At 46.0% G+C, this 13,736-nt stretch overlaps 1 protein-coding gene across 1 annotated transcript in view; it reads right to left on the bottom strand.

Annotated features, from left to right (window-relative positions):
- Positions 1-13,736, bottom strand: part of MAL2 (mal, T cell differentiation protein 2) — a 112,739-nt gene that overhangs the window by 40,294 nt on the left and 58,709 nt on the right. Inside the window, exon 2 of the mRNA XM_075352914.1 lies at positions 2,009-2,179. Within this exon, the coding sequence (XP_075209029.1) occupies positions 2,009-2,179 (171 nt within the window). The remainder of the gene's footprint in view (positions 1-2,008; positions 2,180-13,736) is intronic.

The following is a 13,736-nucleotide window of genomic DNA, read 5'->3' as shown; positions in this document are numbered from 1 at the left end:
AAATTCTCTAACGTGTCTTATAGCGGGCAAGCGATCGTACCCGCCCCCATCGGTTGTGCGACATGGGCAAATCGCTGCCCGTCACGCACAACCTCGCTTACCCCCATCACACAGATTTATCTTTCCTGCGACGTCGCTCTGGCCGGCGATCCGCCTCCTTTCTAAGGGGGCGGGTCGTGCGGTATCACAGTGTCGTCACACGGCAGCTGTCCAATAGAAGCGGAGGGGCGGAGATGAGCGGGACAAACATCCCGCCCACCTGCTTCCTTCTGCATTGGCGGTGGAGGCAGGTAAGGAGATGTTCGTCGCTCTTGCGGTGTCACACATAGCGATGTGTGCTGTCGCAGGAACGAGGAACAACATCGCTAATTAGAAGAGAACGATTTTTTGTTTTAGGACGACCTCTCCGCGGCAAACGATTTTGGCCGCTTTTGCGATCGTTTTAGGTCGCACATAAGAGTCACATACTGCGATATTGTTAATGACGCCGGATGTGCGTCACAAACACCGTGACCCAGACGATAAATCATTAATGATATCGTAGCATTTAAAGCCCGCTTAACTGTCATTTCAGGAGAACTAGCTTTTCACTCTCCATTGAGTTTTTTAAGCACCAACTGTCATCTGTTATCTCAGTATTGGGAAAATCTATCTTAGAGTACAAACTGTACAGATGCTACACCTAAACTTAAAGTGAAAGATCAATCCAGGAGGAGAAAGATAAGAGAAAGATTTCTCACATAAGCTATATTACAAAAGTCGCTTGTCTTCATGAGTACTATTGATTTCTGAAATAAAAATTAACGACAATTACTTTTGAAGGAAATGAAAGATTATCTATAAACTAGGATTAAAGCCCTGGCTACATACATGTGTCTGCCCTCATTTTTCATTAGGGGCTTCAATGTCTTCGGCTATGTGCGCACGCTGGGTTTTTGGTGCAAACATTTTCTGCACCAAAATCTGATCCTTGTGGCAGAAAAACGCACCAAAAACGCATACGTTTTTGGTGCTTTTTTGGGCCATGATTTTTTTTAGTGGAAGGAAAAAATAAGCAACATGTGCACAGCACTTCAGAATTCTCATTGACTTTGATGGCATAAAGAGAGACAGTCAGATTTGGGCAACAAACTGCATCAAAAACAACACCGTGCACACAAGGCCTTACAATACAATTTAATGCATCATCGGTGCATGCTAGCAAGACCCTCAACAAGACATACTACACATCATAATCACTGGGTGGCCACTGCTCATTATTCGATCAAGCATCAGGGTTCTGTTTTAAAGTTTGCACTTGCGCCATCTTAGTCACTTGCGCAGCTTGATCCAGGCAGTCTTCAAGAGAAAGCCATCGGTGATGGCGCATGCGCAGATTTAGATCTCAATCTGCGCATGCGCACCCACCTGTGTCCTTTACTGAAGCCCGCTAGATCAATCTGTGCAATTGCCGCCCGCGGTTAGGACAAGCTTTAAAACAGGAAGGAGATGCAGATACCAGTGGAAGCAGAGGGGTCGGGGCAGAGCCGGAGACCCTACCCATAGTCCCACCCCAAAGCTTAGGAAAGGCAGACTTCTAATGCTGATTAAAGAACAACCAGGAGGCAGATTTCTTCACAGTAGGTATCCATTGAATATGTATAGTGACGCCATTAAGGCCATACCTTTACTTTATCATGCAGAATCCTGATAACATGTTCTCTTTTAACATTTTCTGGCCAAGTGTTGGAAAGTAATACCTTTTAATCTCGTGTAATTCATCTCTGCATATGTCGAGCTAAGACCCATCTGCTGTTGGCATTTAGGGTTAAGTGTTGGAGATTCTTCCACTATAATTTATCATCTTCTTGTTGGGTTACACAGCCAAAACCGGACATACCCATCGGAGCCTTTACCGTTTTTTCCAATAGCATCATTTACGATCAAAAAAATTGGTTGTTGCCCTTTTCTATGAATGCAGTCACAGAAATTGAATAATTGATCTAGTAATGCCAAATTAGATACTTACCACAAAGTTCCAGTTGCATGGTATCCTATGAGCCAGACCACAGAGGAACACACAGAGGTATAAGAGAGAGCAGAAGAAGGCCGTGACTGACACAAACATCACCCATCCTTGTACAACTGGCACCGGAACGTTGGAAGCTGCCACCAAAATCCAGACGAGGCCTCCAAAAATCTGTGAACACAATAGAAATAAACATCAAAAATAGTCAAATAGAAAAATATCACCATATAGAACCATTCTGAGCCATTATCTTCATTTATTTCTTAACCCTACCGTAACTTCTGCCTGTAACAACAGTCTCAGTCTGGCTGTCTCAGGTTACAGGCTAGCCGCCCACTAAGCAGGATCCAGAGAACCCCAAAACCCTTTAACCCCTATACAGGGATTTGGAATTGCTATAGGACCCAGGAGATCGCTACCTGTGGAAGTCCAGAGGAGAGTAATCGTCAGGCAGTGTCCAAACCAGGAGGTACAAAAAGGGACAAAATCGGCAGACAAGTGCGTAGTCAGGAAATCAGGCTAAGGTCAAAACCGGAGATAGCAACAAGGTACAAAAATGGCAGGCAGGAGAGTAGTTCTAGAACAGGCAGGGGTCAAAACACAGGAATCAATATACAGAGCAGGGCGAGAACCAGAGACTAGCAGGAATACAAAACTATATCTAGCAGTGACCAGCAGACAGGAGGGGGAATTAGAAGGGTGCGGTGTCTTCCCATTTGCTGTATCTGAATGGTGGAAACATCAGCTGGAAGACACACGCCACCACAGTCAGCCAGTGGTACTGCAGGTCCCAGGGAAACTCAGCTTAGTAGATGAGCAGAGCCTGTGGCCACCAGAGCCACTGGCATTGACTCCTACCCTATCACCAGCACTGTCCACAGCGCCTGGTGATCGAAGCAGAAGTTGCAGGAGTGAACTCCGGTGGGGACATGACACCTACAGATCAATGGCCTCCAAGTTGTGACTCTTCCAAATCCCAACATACTTTGACTACAGTGGGTTCTGTGCTATGTACTTCTAAGAAAGGCTCAGAGTTAGAAAGAGAGAAAGAAAACGTTCTTGCTAGGCCACCTATTGTACATAGCTACAATGTAAGTTAAAGGAGTTTCCACCACTGGGGACATTTTTTTTTTAATTACTTAAATGCATGTACAGTAGCTATGAAAGGTCTAAACGCCTCAGATAAAATGCCAGGTTTTTGTCATGTGTATATGGAAACAGCTTACAACACAACAAAGGGATCTCATTATTAAATGTTATCAGTCTGCAGAAGGGTACAAAAAAATGCCAAGGCATATAATATATCAAGGAGCACTGTGAAGACGTCATCAAGAAGTCACCTAAATTTGGCACAACAGTGACATGAGAAGAAAGATAAAAAAAAATTGGTCTGGGAGGCTGCCATGAGTCAGGAATTTCTTGCAAGTACTTCATAAAGTGAGGAAATAAGTATTTAATACATTGCAGATTTTGCAAGTTTTCCCACCTACAAAGAATGGAGAAGTCTGTAATTGTAGATAATCTAAGACTGTATGTCACAGTTGTAGTGTAAGGGTGTGCATAGTTATGCAGCCACATTATTTTAGTCATTTATTTTTCTTTTTGAACCTGAAATTATTTCACATGATACCCAAGTACATATCACTGTTCAATACTAATGTCACGCTCTGTACGGGGAAGTACAAAGCAAATGGCAAAAGGGAAGGGAAACCCTGCATCTACGGATGGTGACCCCTGACTAAGCCTACAGCTGGGAAACCAAAAATTAATCCCCATTAAAAAATAACTTTTAATAATACCATTAAAAGGTCATAAACCACAATAACAAAACACCCACAATAAATGCAGGATGTATAATAACAAAAGCTAGGCGGGAGAAGGGATAAAATAACCCTATAAAGCCCTAATCAAGCTCTCCCTACCGACCAATGCAGGGTATTATGCTCTAGGGTTGTGGCACCCCTATTCACCGACGGGAGACCCTGAATGACCCTATAAAACCCTGCATAGGCCAAACAAACACCAAACAATTCTATAAACAGCCCCATCAAGATGGAATGGAGACATCAGAAACTTATCTGAGAGTGTCCGAAGAGTGTCCCTCACCGCCCTAGATAGGTTCCGCACCTATGCGCTGAGCCGGATACCTGGCCCTAGGTAGGGAGCGGATGGTATGAGCTCTTCGTCAAGCACACTAGCTGCTAAAGGACACACAGGGATAACAAACAAGGGAAAACAACAAACAAATTATCTCAAAATGGATACAGGAAGATGGACTGCAAAATGCAACAAAGTTCTCCAGATGACTGCAAGTCGACTGGTTGCCCTCAGGATCTGTATGAAGTTAGAGCTACCACCAGCACTGAGTAATAGGAAGTGGAGGTATAAAAAAAAAAGTAGGCAAGTGCTGATGAAAAGCAGCAGAAAGGCTGAGGAACTCCACAGGGTCCCAAAGGGAAAGGGATGAAAACCATACAGAAATAATGGAAGGTCAGGGAGCAGTATACACCGCCTATACTGTGACCTTCTATAGCCGGACACCACAGGGCTGTCTGTTACCTGTGACACAACAGTGACAACTAAATACTAAAATCAGATAGTACTCACCCTCAGTAGCTCCAGTGCTGGCTTTCGGCCAGCTGCAGCGGCGATGTCATGTTGACAGTGCATATCAACGCTACAGACCGTCACTGAGCTCAGTGCCACCTAGATCAGCAGATCTACTGAGCGCAGTGATTGGCTGCAGCGTTGATGTGTGATATTGACATAATGTCCCCTCTGCAGTTAATAGAGACTGAAATAGCGGCGGACAACTGGAACTGGACCCAGGTAGCCTGAATACTATCTGATTGTTATTTTACATGAATGCTATAGTTTGGGGACCCTTTTTTACATTATTATTTGTAGGGTTGCTTCTTGTTTTACTTTAGATTGATTGGAACAATAAATTAAAAGGGGATAAAGCCCTTTATATATGTCCCAGTTACATTGTCTGTCAGTTTCTCTTCAATCAGCAGCTAATTGTATGAGAAATTGTATCCAAGTAATGATCTGACCTTTCATCCAAGGAAAATATTCACAAATGTCAATATTTTTCAGCGGCAAAAGAAAGAAAATGTTTGTGCAAAGTTACTAGACCAGAAAAGGGATTAGCAAAGGCAAACGATGTATATTTGTCCATATGTCATATTTACAAGGTGACATCCAGCACCGATCTCCTTTGCACTTTCCATAGACACACGCATTCGATAACTCGTGAATATCACCATTTAGAGGATTCTTGAGCATTTATTATCCCATTGCTATAATAACATTTATTATCTATTCATGGGATAGATGATAAATGTATGAACGCTGCCGAGGCCAACACCGATAAGAAGGGGGACCCTATGTGGATAGTGCACTATTAAGCGTGTCCGACCACTACTCCATTCACCAACTATAGGAATGGTGGCCGCACGTAATCAATCATTCATTCATCACACAGTGGGCTTGTGATGGGTAGGGTAGGGGTCCTGGCGGTCAGGCCCCCCCATCATTATACTTTTATCACCTACTGTATCTTATGACACAATCTTATTAAAGTGGGACTGGACAAGATTGTCAGAATAAAAACAAGAAATAAAAAAAAATATTTGTACTCGCCATAAAATATTTTTCTTGTAGCCTTTATTGGGGGACACAGGAACCATGGGTTAAGATGCTGCCACCCAGAGACTCACACTAAGAATACAACTTAAGGGGGCTTTACACGTAGCGACATCGCTAGCGATGTCGCTCGTGAAAGCGCCCGCCCCCGTCGTTTGTGCGTCACGGGCAAATCGCTGCCCGTGGCACACAATATCGTTAGGCGCCGTCACATGGACTTGCCTGCCTAGCGCTGTGGCCGGCAAACCGCCTCCTTTCTAAGGGGGCAGTTCGTGCGGCATCACTAAGCGGCCGCCCAATACAAGTGGAGGGGCGGAGATGAGCGGCCGTAACATCCCGGCCACCTCCTTCCTTCCTCATTGCCGGCGGCCACAGGTAAGCTGTAGTTCGTCGTTCCCGAGGTGTCACGCATAGCGGTGTGCGCTGCCTCGGGAACGACAAACAACATGCGTCTACAACAATCAACAATTTTTTGAAAATGAACGACGTGTCAAGGATGGACGATTTGGTGAGTATTTTCCATCGTTAACGGCCACTCGCTGGTGTCACACGCAACGACGTCGCTAACGATGCTGGATGTGCGTCACGGAATCCGTGACCCCGGCGATATAATCGTTAGATACGTCGTTGCGTGTAATAGGGCTTTTAGAATGCAAAAAAAAAAAAAAATAACTCCATCCCACCAGGTTACACCTGGGTAACCAATACCCAGTTATTCAATGAGTGCAAAAGCAGTAGGAGGAGCAAAGCAAAGATGCTCCCCTCCCAAAACAAGACAGGGTGCTGCGTCCTTCAGTGAAGGCTACAAGAGAGATCCTATGGCGAGTAGAAACATATGTTCATTTCTCGGTCACTTCATTGGGGGACACAGGAACCAAACCTCAGGTTACTACCTGAGAAACCGTTGCTTGTGGTACCCTTTTACTAAGACTTGCTTAATCAAGCCTATGATAGGTCTGCTACTCGGGCCCAACCCGAGGCTGCTACTCGGGCCCGACCCGAAGCTGCTACCCGGGCCCGACCCGAAGCTGCTACCCGGGCCCGACCCGAAGCTGCTACCCGGGCCCGGCCCGAAGCTGCTACCCGGGCCCGGCCCGAAGCTGCTACCCGGGCCCGGCCCGAAGCTGCTACCCGGGCCCGGCCCGAAGCTGCTACCCGGGCCCGGCCCGAAGCTGCTACCCGGGCCTGACCCGAAGCTGCTTACAAACAAACCCCTACTTTTATCACTTTATTAACCCCCAAAACACCCATGCAGGTCCGATGTAATCCACACAAGGTCCCATGACGATTCCAGCACTGCTACATTTGCATTCACACTGAGCGGCCATAGAACTTGATTGCCCACTGTGAGGTTCAGGTAGAGACTGAGTGAGACACATGATCAGCGGTGACGTCACTGAGGTGATTATCGGTCACAGGTGGCGGACCGTGGGAACCTCCAGCTGTGACCGCAAAAAAAAAAAAAAAAAAGCCACATGTGGTTCCTCCTATTTTGATACACAGCAAAGATAAGCACATGGCTATGGACTGCAGCCTGTAGCTGTATGCTTTATCTGTGCCGAGTATTATAATATGGGGGGATTCCTCAGCAATTTTATTTTTATTTATTTTTATGCCACGATTAGACGCACATAGTGTCTTAAGGGTGCTTTACACGCTGCGACATCGCTACCGATCTCGTTAGCGATGTAACACGCCAGATCGCACATACAATTTTCCGAGATCGCACATGTGACCGGCGCTACAAAAATTTACTTATGTGTGATCTCGACAAATCTTATCTGCGATCTGGCGTGTCACATCGCTAACGAGATCGCTAGCGATGTCGCAACGTGTAAAGCACCCTTAAGATTGGAAGACATCAGACACGCTGTCACTCAGGGTGAGGGGGTCTGAATGCAACCAATCACAGACGCCGGTGGGTAGGGAAAGCAGTGAATATGCATGATGCTAATGAGCAGACCCGGAAGTAGAAGGAGGGGCCGCGGGAGCACGTACAGCCGCGCCGCAGACTGATAAATATAGCGCGCTTGCTTTATGTTTTTTTTCTTTATTTTTAATTTTTTATTACCCCAGTGGCGGATCCAGATCAATCCTGGGCCGGGCCTGGCACTCGGGCACTTTTGAACCCCCGCGGGTCTGAACTTGGTCCGGCCATCACTACCAGAGGAAGTGCAAATAACCGCAGTAAAAACTGCTGCAAAAATGCCATAAAAACCACACCAAAAACCTGGCCAAAACCCATACCACAAACACAGAAATCCACCAGTAGACTTCCTGCCACAACATAAGGTTTTGCTGCAGAAAAAAACACAGCAAAATTGCCCTGTGTGAACATAGCCTATGAATTTGCCCCAGGACTCAGCTGACTGCTACAATCCTTCCAAAAGCTGATCGCTAAGCTGAAACAAGCTGGGCCACTTTTCATCTGATATCGATGACATGTTGTAATGGGTCATCTATATTTTGATGCTAGAAAACCTATGTAGTGGACATGTTCTCCTTACCATACAATATTTTTTTACGGTTTGAGAGCATGTGAAAAAAAGCCTAAAGCAGACACCCTGTGATCTGGAAGAATCTGCCCCAGGGGTGTCCTAGTTCAGTATGTTTATGTAATTTGCACATAAGAGCATAAAACAGCATATGTAAACTGAGTAAATGTTATTGAGTGTAGAAGTACATATTGTTTGTGGATATAAATGCCTTTACGCTATGTTTGCAGTCTGTATAACCATATTGTATTGTCTTTACATTGCAATAAATGGCTATAAACTATAAAATGGGATGAGAGCAAGGAAGTTAGTGAGTCTACATGGAGATCATATGGAGTGCCTGCGCAATCTGAGTAGCCTGGATGGCAAACTTCAGGTCCCAGGATGCTGGGAAGTATTAAAGGGAATCTGTCAGCAGGTTTTTGCTACCTTGTCTGATAGCAGCATGATGTAGACAAAGAGATCCTGAATCCAATGATGTATGACTAAGAATATTGGCTGCAGCCATTCTGACACAACCAATACTTTTAGATTCAGCAATGTAGCAGAGCTGAAATAGCTGCCCCTCCCACACCAGGCTCTCTATAGACATTCTAGATTGGCAGTGAGGTATCAATCAGAAGATGGGTGTGGCGAACTTCCACACACGTGACATTGTAGCTGCTTAAACAAACATAGCAAATAAATAACTGATCAGACCTTGACAAGACAGTCATCACAGAATTCTATGTTTTAACCCTTGCAGCATGCTGTCTTCAGATTGCATAGCAAAAACCTAGTGACAGATTCCCTTTAAGAGAGACAGGTCATAACAGTGCTCTATCCAAGCTAGGAGAGACAGCCCAGGAAAGAGCATGATGGCTATGAAAAGGTTACTCATGGACAGGGGTGTAATGACCACGGTCACGGAGGTCGCCATTGCGATCAGGCCCGCAGGTTAGGGGCTCTGCAGATCAGCAGCCAGCTCCTTTCTTTGAGAGAAGAGCTGCGCTGTTCTGTCTCAGACCACGCGGCCGCTGTATGATCCGGTGCCGCTGTCGCGGACACTGGGCCTATACTATACTATATATGAGGGGGGACAAAGATACAAGCAGGGGATGGAAACGTTTTGTGCCAAGGGAAAAAGGCTCTCTCTCTCTCAGCACACAGCTTTCCCATGCTCTGATATGGGAAATCTGGGTGCTGAGGTAAAAATGTATAGCAGAGCATGGGGACGCTGGGTGCTGAGGACAAGATGGATATCAGACCATAGGAAAGCTGGGTGCTGACAGGGATTTCAGATCATGGGAAACCTGGGTGCTGTGGGTAAGAGCCAAGTGACAGCAACCATTATCCCGTACCCCGAGTGTCAGTGTCCTTATCCCGTAGCCCAAGTGTCGGTGTATGTGGAGGGGGGGCCCAGGCAGTAAGGTCTTCAAAATGATGCTAGACTAATGAATCCATCTGCGAAAGTGTTGCCTCCATCTGAGCAGATGAGGAGCAATGAAGAAAACGTCATTGGTGTGTTGTGTAAAACTCTCATGACAAGGTGAATCAATGATATCCATGAATTAGATATGCTTTTCCTTTCATGGCCTTCCGCTAGATCACGAGACATGGAGACTTGATGGAGGAATCATCTGTAGGAACATCGATCTTGTCCAAGCCTAGATCGATCAAACAGGGTCTTCTCCGATGTTATCTTGATAGTATCAAGCCATCTGGTTGATGCTCTTCCTCTTCGCCTTTTTTATATTTTTTCAACCATGATGTCCTTCTCCAGTGATTGCTCTCTTCTTATGATGTGTCCAAAATAGATAAGTCGTAGCTTGGTGATCCTTGCTTCGAGTGACTGGTTTCATTTGTTTTAAAATTGATGTTTCTTCTTCTTGCCATCCATGGTATTGATAACATCCTTCTCGAGCACCACATTTCAAAAGGCATTGATGTTTCTTCTGCCTTGTTTCTTTACTGTCCTGGTTTCGCATCCATGTGTGACTAGAGAAAAGACCAGACTATGTACGACTTGTGTCTTCATGACCAGTGAAATGCTCCTTGATTAGAGGTCCATGTCCAGTGACTTCATTGTTGACTTGCACATAGCTATAAACCTATTGATTTCTTGTGCCATCGCTACATCTTGAGTGATCATTGATCCGAAAAGCTTGAAGTCCTTTACAGCTTCCAATTTGTCGCCGTCCATCTGAAATGTGTCCTGGTCGTGCCATGCAGTAAATATCTTTGCCCGCTTTGTACTGAGTAAGAGTCCAATGTTTGAGGTTTACATCTTGACATCCGTACTAAAGCGGGCTTTACACGCTACGATATATCTAACGAGATGTCGGTGGGGTCACGTTGTAAGTGACGCACATCCGGCATCGTTAGTGATATTGTAGAGTGTGACAGCTATGAACGAGCAGAAAAACTCACCTTCTCGTTCATCGCTGACACGTCGCTCATTTTCTAAAAATCGAACGTTCTGTTGTTCATCGTACCCGGGGCAGCACACATCGCTCCGTGTGACAACCCGGGAACGATGAACACAGATTACCTGCTTCCAGCCGGTAATGCTGAACGAAGGAGGTGGGTGGGATGTTTACGTCCCGCTCTTCTCCACCCCTCCGCTTCTATTGGCCGGCCGCTGTGCGACGTCGCTGTGACGCCGAACGTCCCTCTCCCTTCAGGAAGTGGATGTTCGCTGCCCACAGCGAGGTCGTTTGGAAGGTAAGTACGTGTGACGGGGGTTTACTAGTTTGTGCGACACGGGCAACAAATGGCCCGCGCCGCACAAATGACGGGGGCGGGTGCGCTCGCAAATGCGATCGCACAACAAATTGAAACGTGTAAAGCAGCCTTAAATCTTTCATTCCATCTACCCTAATGTGGTATTGTCTGCATATTTAAGACTGTTTATGATTTGTCCTGCAGTCTTGATTCCTTCTTTTTCGGCAAGTCCAGCCTTCCTGAAAATAGCTTCTGCAATAAATTGAAGAGAAATGGTGACAGGATGCCACTTTGTCTCACGCGTCGCTCTACTTTTAACCATGGTGTGTCTCCATGTTCCATACAGACTGTTGCTTCTTGGTCAGTAGAAAAGGTTCTTGATGAGGCTCATCAGATGGTTTGGTGCACTCATATCTGTCATGGTATTCAAAAATGTCTGGTGATCAACACTGTCAGAGGTTCTACTGTAGTCAGTGAAACAGAAATAGATCTCCTTGTTATATTCTTTGGCCTTGCCCACCATCCATCTAATCTTAGTGTAATGGGGGTCCCGGGGCAGACAGCAGTAGTCCTATGTTCAGGGGTTACCAGACTGCAGCGCAGCCGCTTGTTAACCCCATGCCTCCCCGCTGCCGCACCACTTAAAGAATGACTTCTGCACAGTCCATTCTATTTCACTTTCACTTGGAGATAATAATTGCCTCCACCTAGTGGGGGTTTAGCTGTATCCTGCTGGAGTAGTAGTAGTCTTTTGGCCTGAGCAATATACAGCTGCAATTCCATCTTGCTGTAAGTAAAGATAATAAATGGCGCAACACAGTACTCTCTTTAAGCAACAGAACTTTATTTTCTTTCTTCTCAATGTTTACAGCATCTCTCCTCATCACGCTACTTCTCGTTTTCACAGCATCTACAGCACTAGTTTCCTTCTTCACTACACGGGCACCATTCGTGGTCCCATAGGCGCGGACACCATCACGTGTTTCTCAACGCAGTGACACTAGAACAAGGCCCCCTGGGAAAATATGCAAAACAAGAATGCCGTGGGAGACACCATCACATGTTTCTCAACGCTGGCAGGAAATTAGCCAGGTCTTTCACCGGGAGGGAACAACCACGGGAAGGGCAGTGTCCAATCAAGGAAACCACCTATATTTCCTGCCAGGGGACCTTGTTCTAGTGTCACTGCGTTGAGAAACACGTCATGGTGTCTCCACGGTGTTGGATGTTGATCTCCCCGAGGTCAACCATCCTTACCTATCTAGTCTTCTACTAGGCATTACTCCCACTAGCCAGTTTCCTACTCCATACTGGTGAGGGGCAAATACCCCGAAACAGCTGTTTGTGGATGGATACCATGTTTTGGTATAGGCGGTTTCCTTGACTGGAGACTGCCCTTCCCGTGGTTGTTCCTTCCCGGTGAAAGACCTGGCTAACACAATGTGTTACCGATGCTGCAGCGATAGTCCCACCCCCCGTCGCACGTTCGATATATAGTGAAAGCTGCCGTAGCGATTATTATCGCTACGGCAGCTTTACACGCACATACCTGCCGTGCGACGTCCCTCTGGCCGGCGACCCGCCTCCTTCCTTAGGGGGCGGGTCGTGCGGCGTCACAGTGACGTCACACGGCAGGCGGACAATTGAAGTGGAGGGGCGGAGATGAGCAGGATGTAAACATCCCGCCCACCTCCGTCCTTCTCATTGCAGCCGGGAGGCAGGTAAGGTGAAGTTCCTCGCTCCTGCGGCTTCACACACAGCGATGTGTGCGGCCGCAGGAACGAGGAACTACATCGTACCTGTCGCTCCCCCGGCATTATGGAAATGTCGGAGGCTGCAGCGATGATACGATGACGACGATTTTGCGCTCGTTCATCGTATCATCTAGGATTTACACACTACGACATCGCAAGTGACGCCGGATGTGCGTCACTTTCGATTTGACCCCACCGACATCGCACCTGCGATGTCGTAGTGTGCAAAGCCCGCCTAAGGCTGTAGCTGACTCTGTAGGATCCTCAGTAGTATATTGCTGGCATGTAGTAAGAGCATAATAGTCAGATAGTTTCCAGTCGGTAGTTTCTCCCTTCTACGAATTTGGAATAAACACCGATGTTGTCCAGTTCAGTTACACAACATATAGTTGTGTGATACAAAAAAGAAGCCTATTCCAGGAGCAGACAGACAATCAGGAGACAAGGTAGTGGGAGGAATTGGTCACTGCAATAATTTTCAAAGAAACACTTGTCCTTACGTGAAAAGACAAAGCCAAGGAGTGTGCCAATGATTAAACAATGGAGTTCTGTGTAGGTTTTAATCATCCATCACTCTGAAAGTGGTTCTAAGTCTTAGCTAGTAATAAGTGTATTGTCATACATTATTTAACAGTTTCCTAGCCATTCCTATATAATTTGCAATAATATAGAATAGTTGCCAAGACATTTCCCGGAAATTTGCCAGGACAGTTCTGGGAACCAGAGAACAAAAGTGTCAGCAAGGCTTAGGAAAAAGGCACCAAAAACATGACCACACCAAATAGGAGATGTCAACTGTCTCAGATAATATCTGTCATTTTACAAGCATGTTCTTAGGCAAAAAATAAAGATACAAGGATTTTTGCCTTTATTTTTATTTTACCAACAGTTCTCTATGTAATATGGTGTTTGTCTCTAAACTTATCGAGTGTCATGGTGGCATCTGACGCTAGTTCACACTGTTGAATCTGACACTCCGCTCTATGACTTTTCTAGTGCTTATGAGTTGCATAAACCAGCTGGGGCGTCGCCCAGCTGTGTGCTCATTAGTGATCGGGCTTGCAGGAGTTAATTTCTGCTTGTCTGCTGGTTAGGCAAGAGTCACACTTGCGAGAAACTCTCGCGAGT

The sequence above is a fragment of the Anomaloglossus baeobatrachus genome, chromosome 6 (genome assembly GCF_048569485.1).
Source record: "Anomaloglossus baeobatrachus isolate aAnoBae1 chromosome 6, aAnoBae1.hap1, whole genome shotgun sequence".
NCBI classification, from domain to species: Eukaryota; Metazoa; Chordata; class Amphibia; order Anura; family Aromobatidae; genus Anomaloglossus; species Anomaloglossus baeobatrachus.
This window is presented reverse-complemented; position numbering and strand designations above follow the sequence as displayed.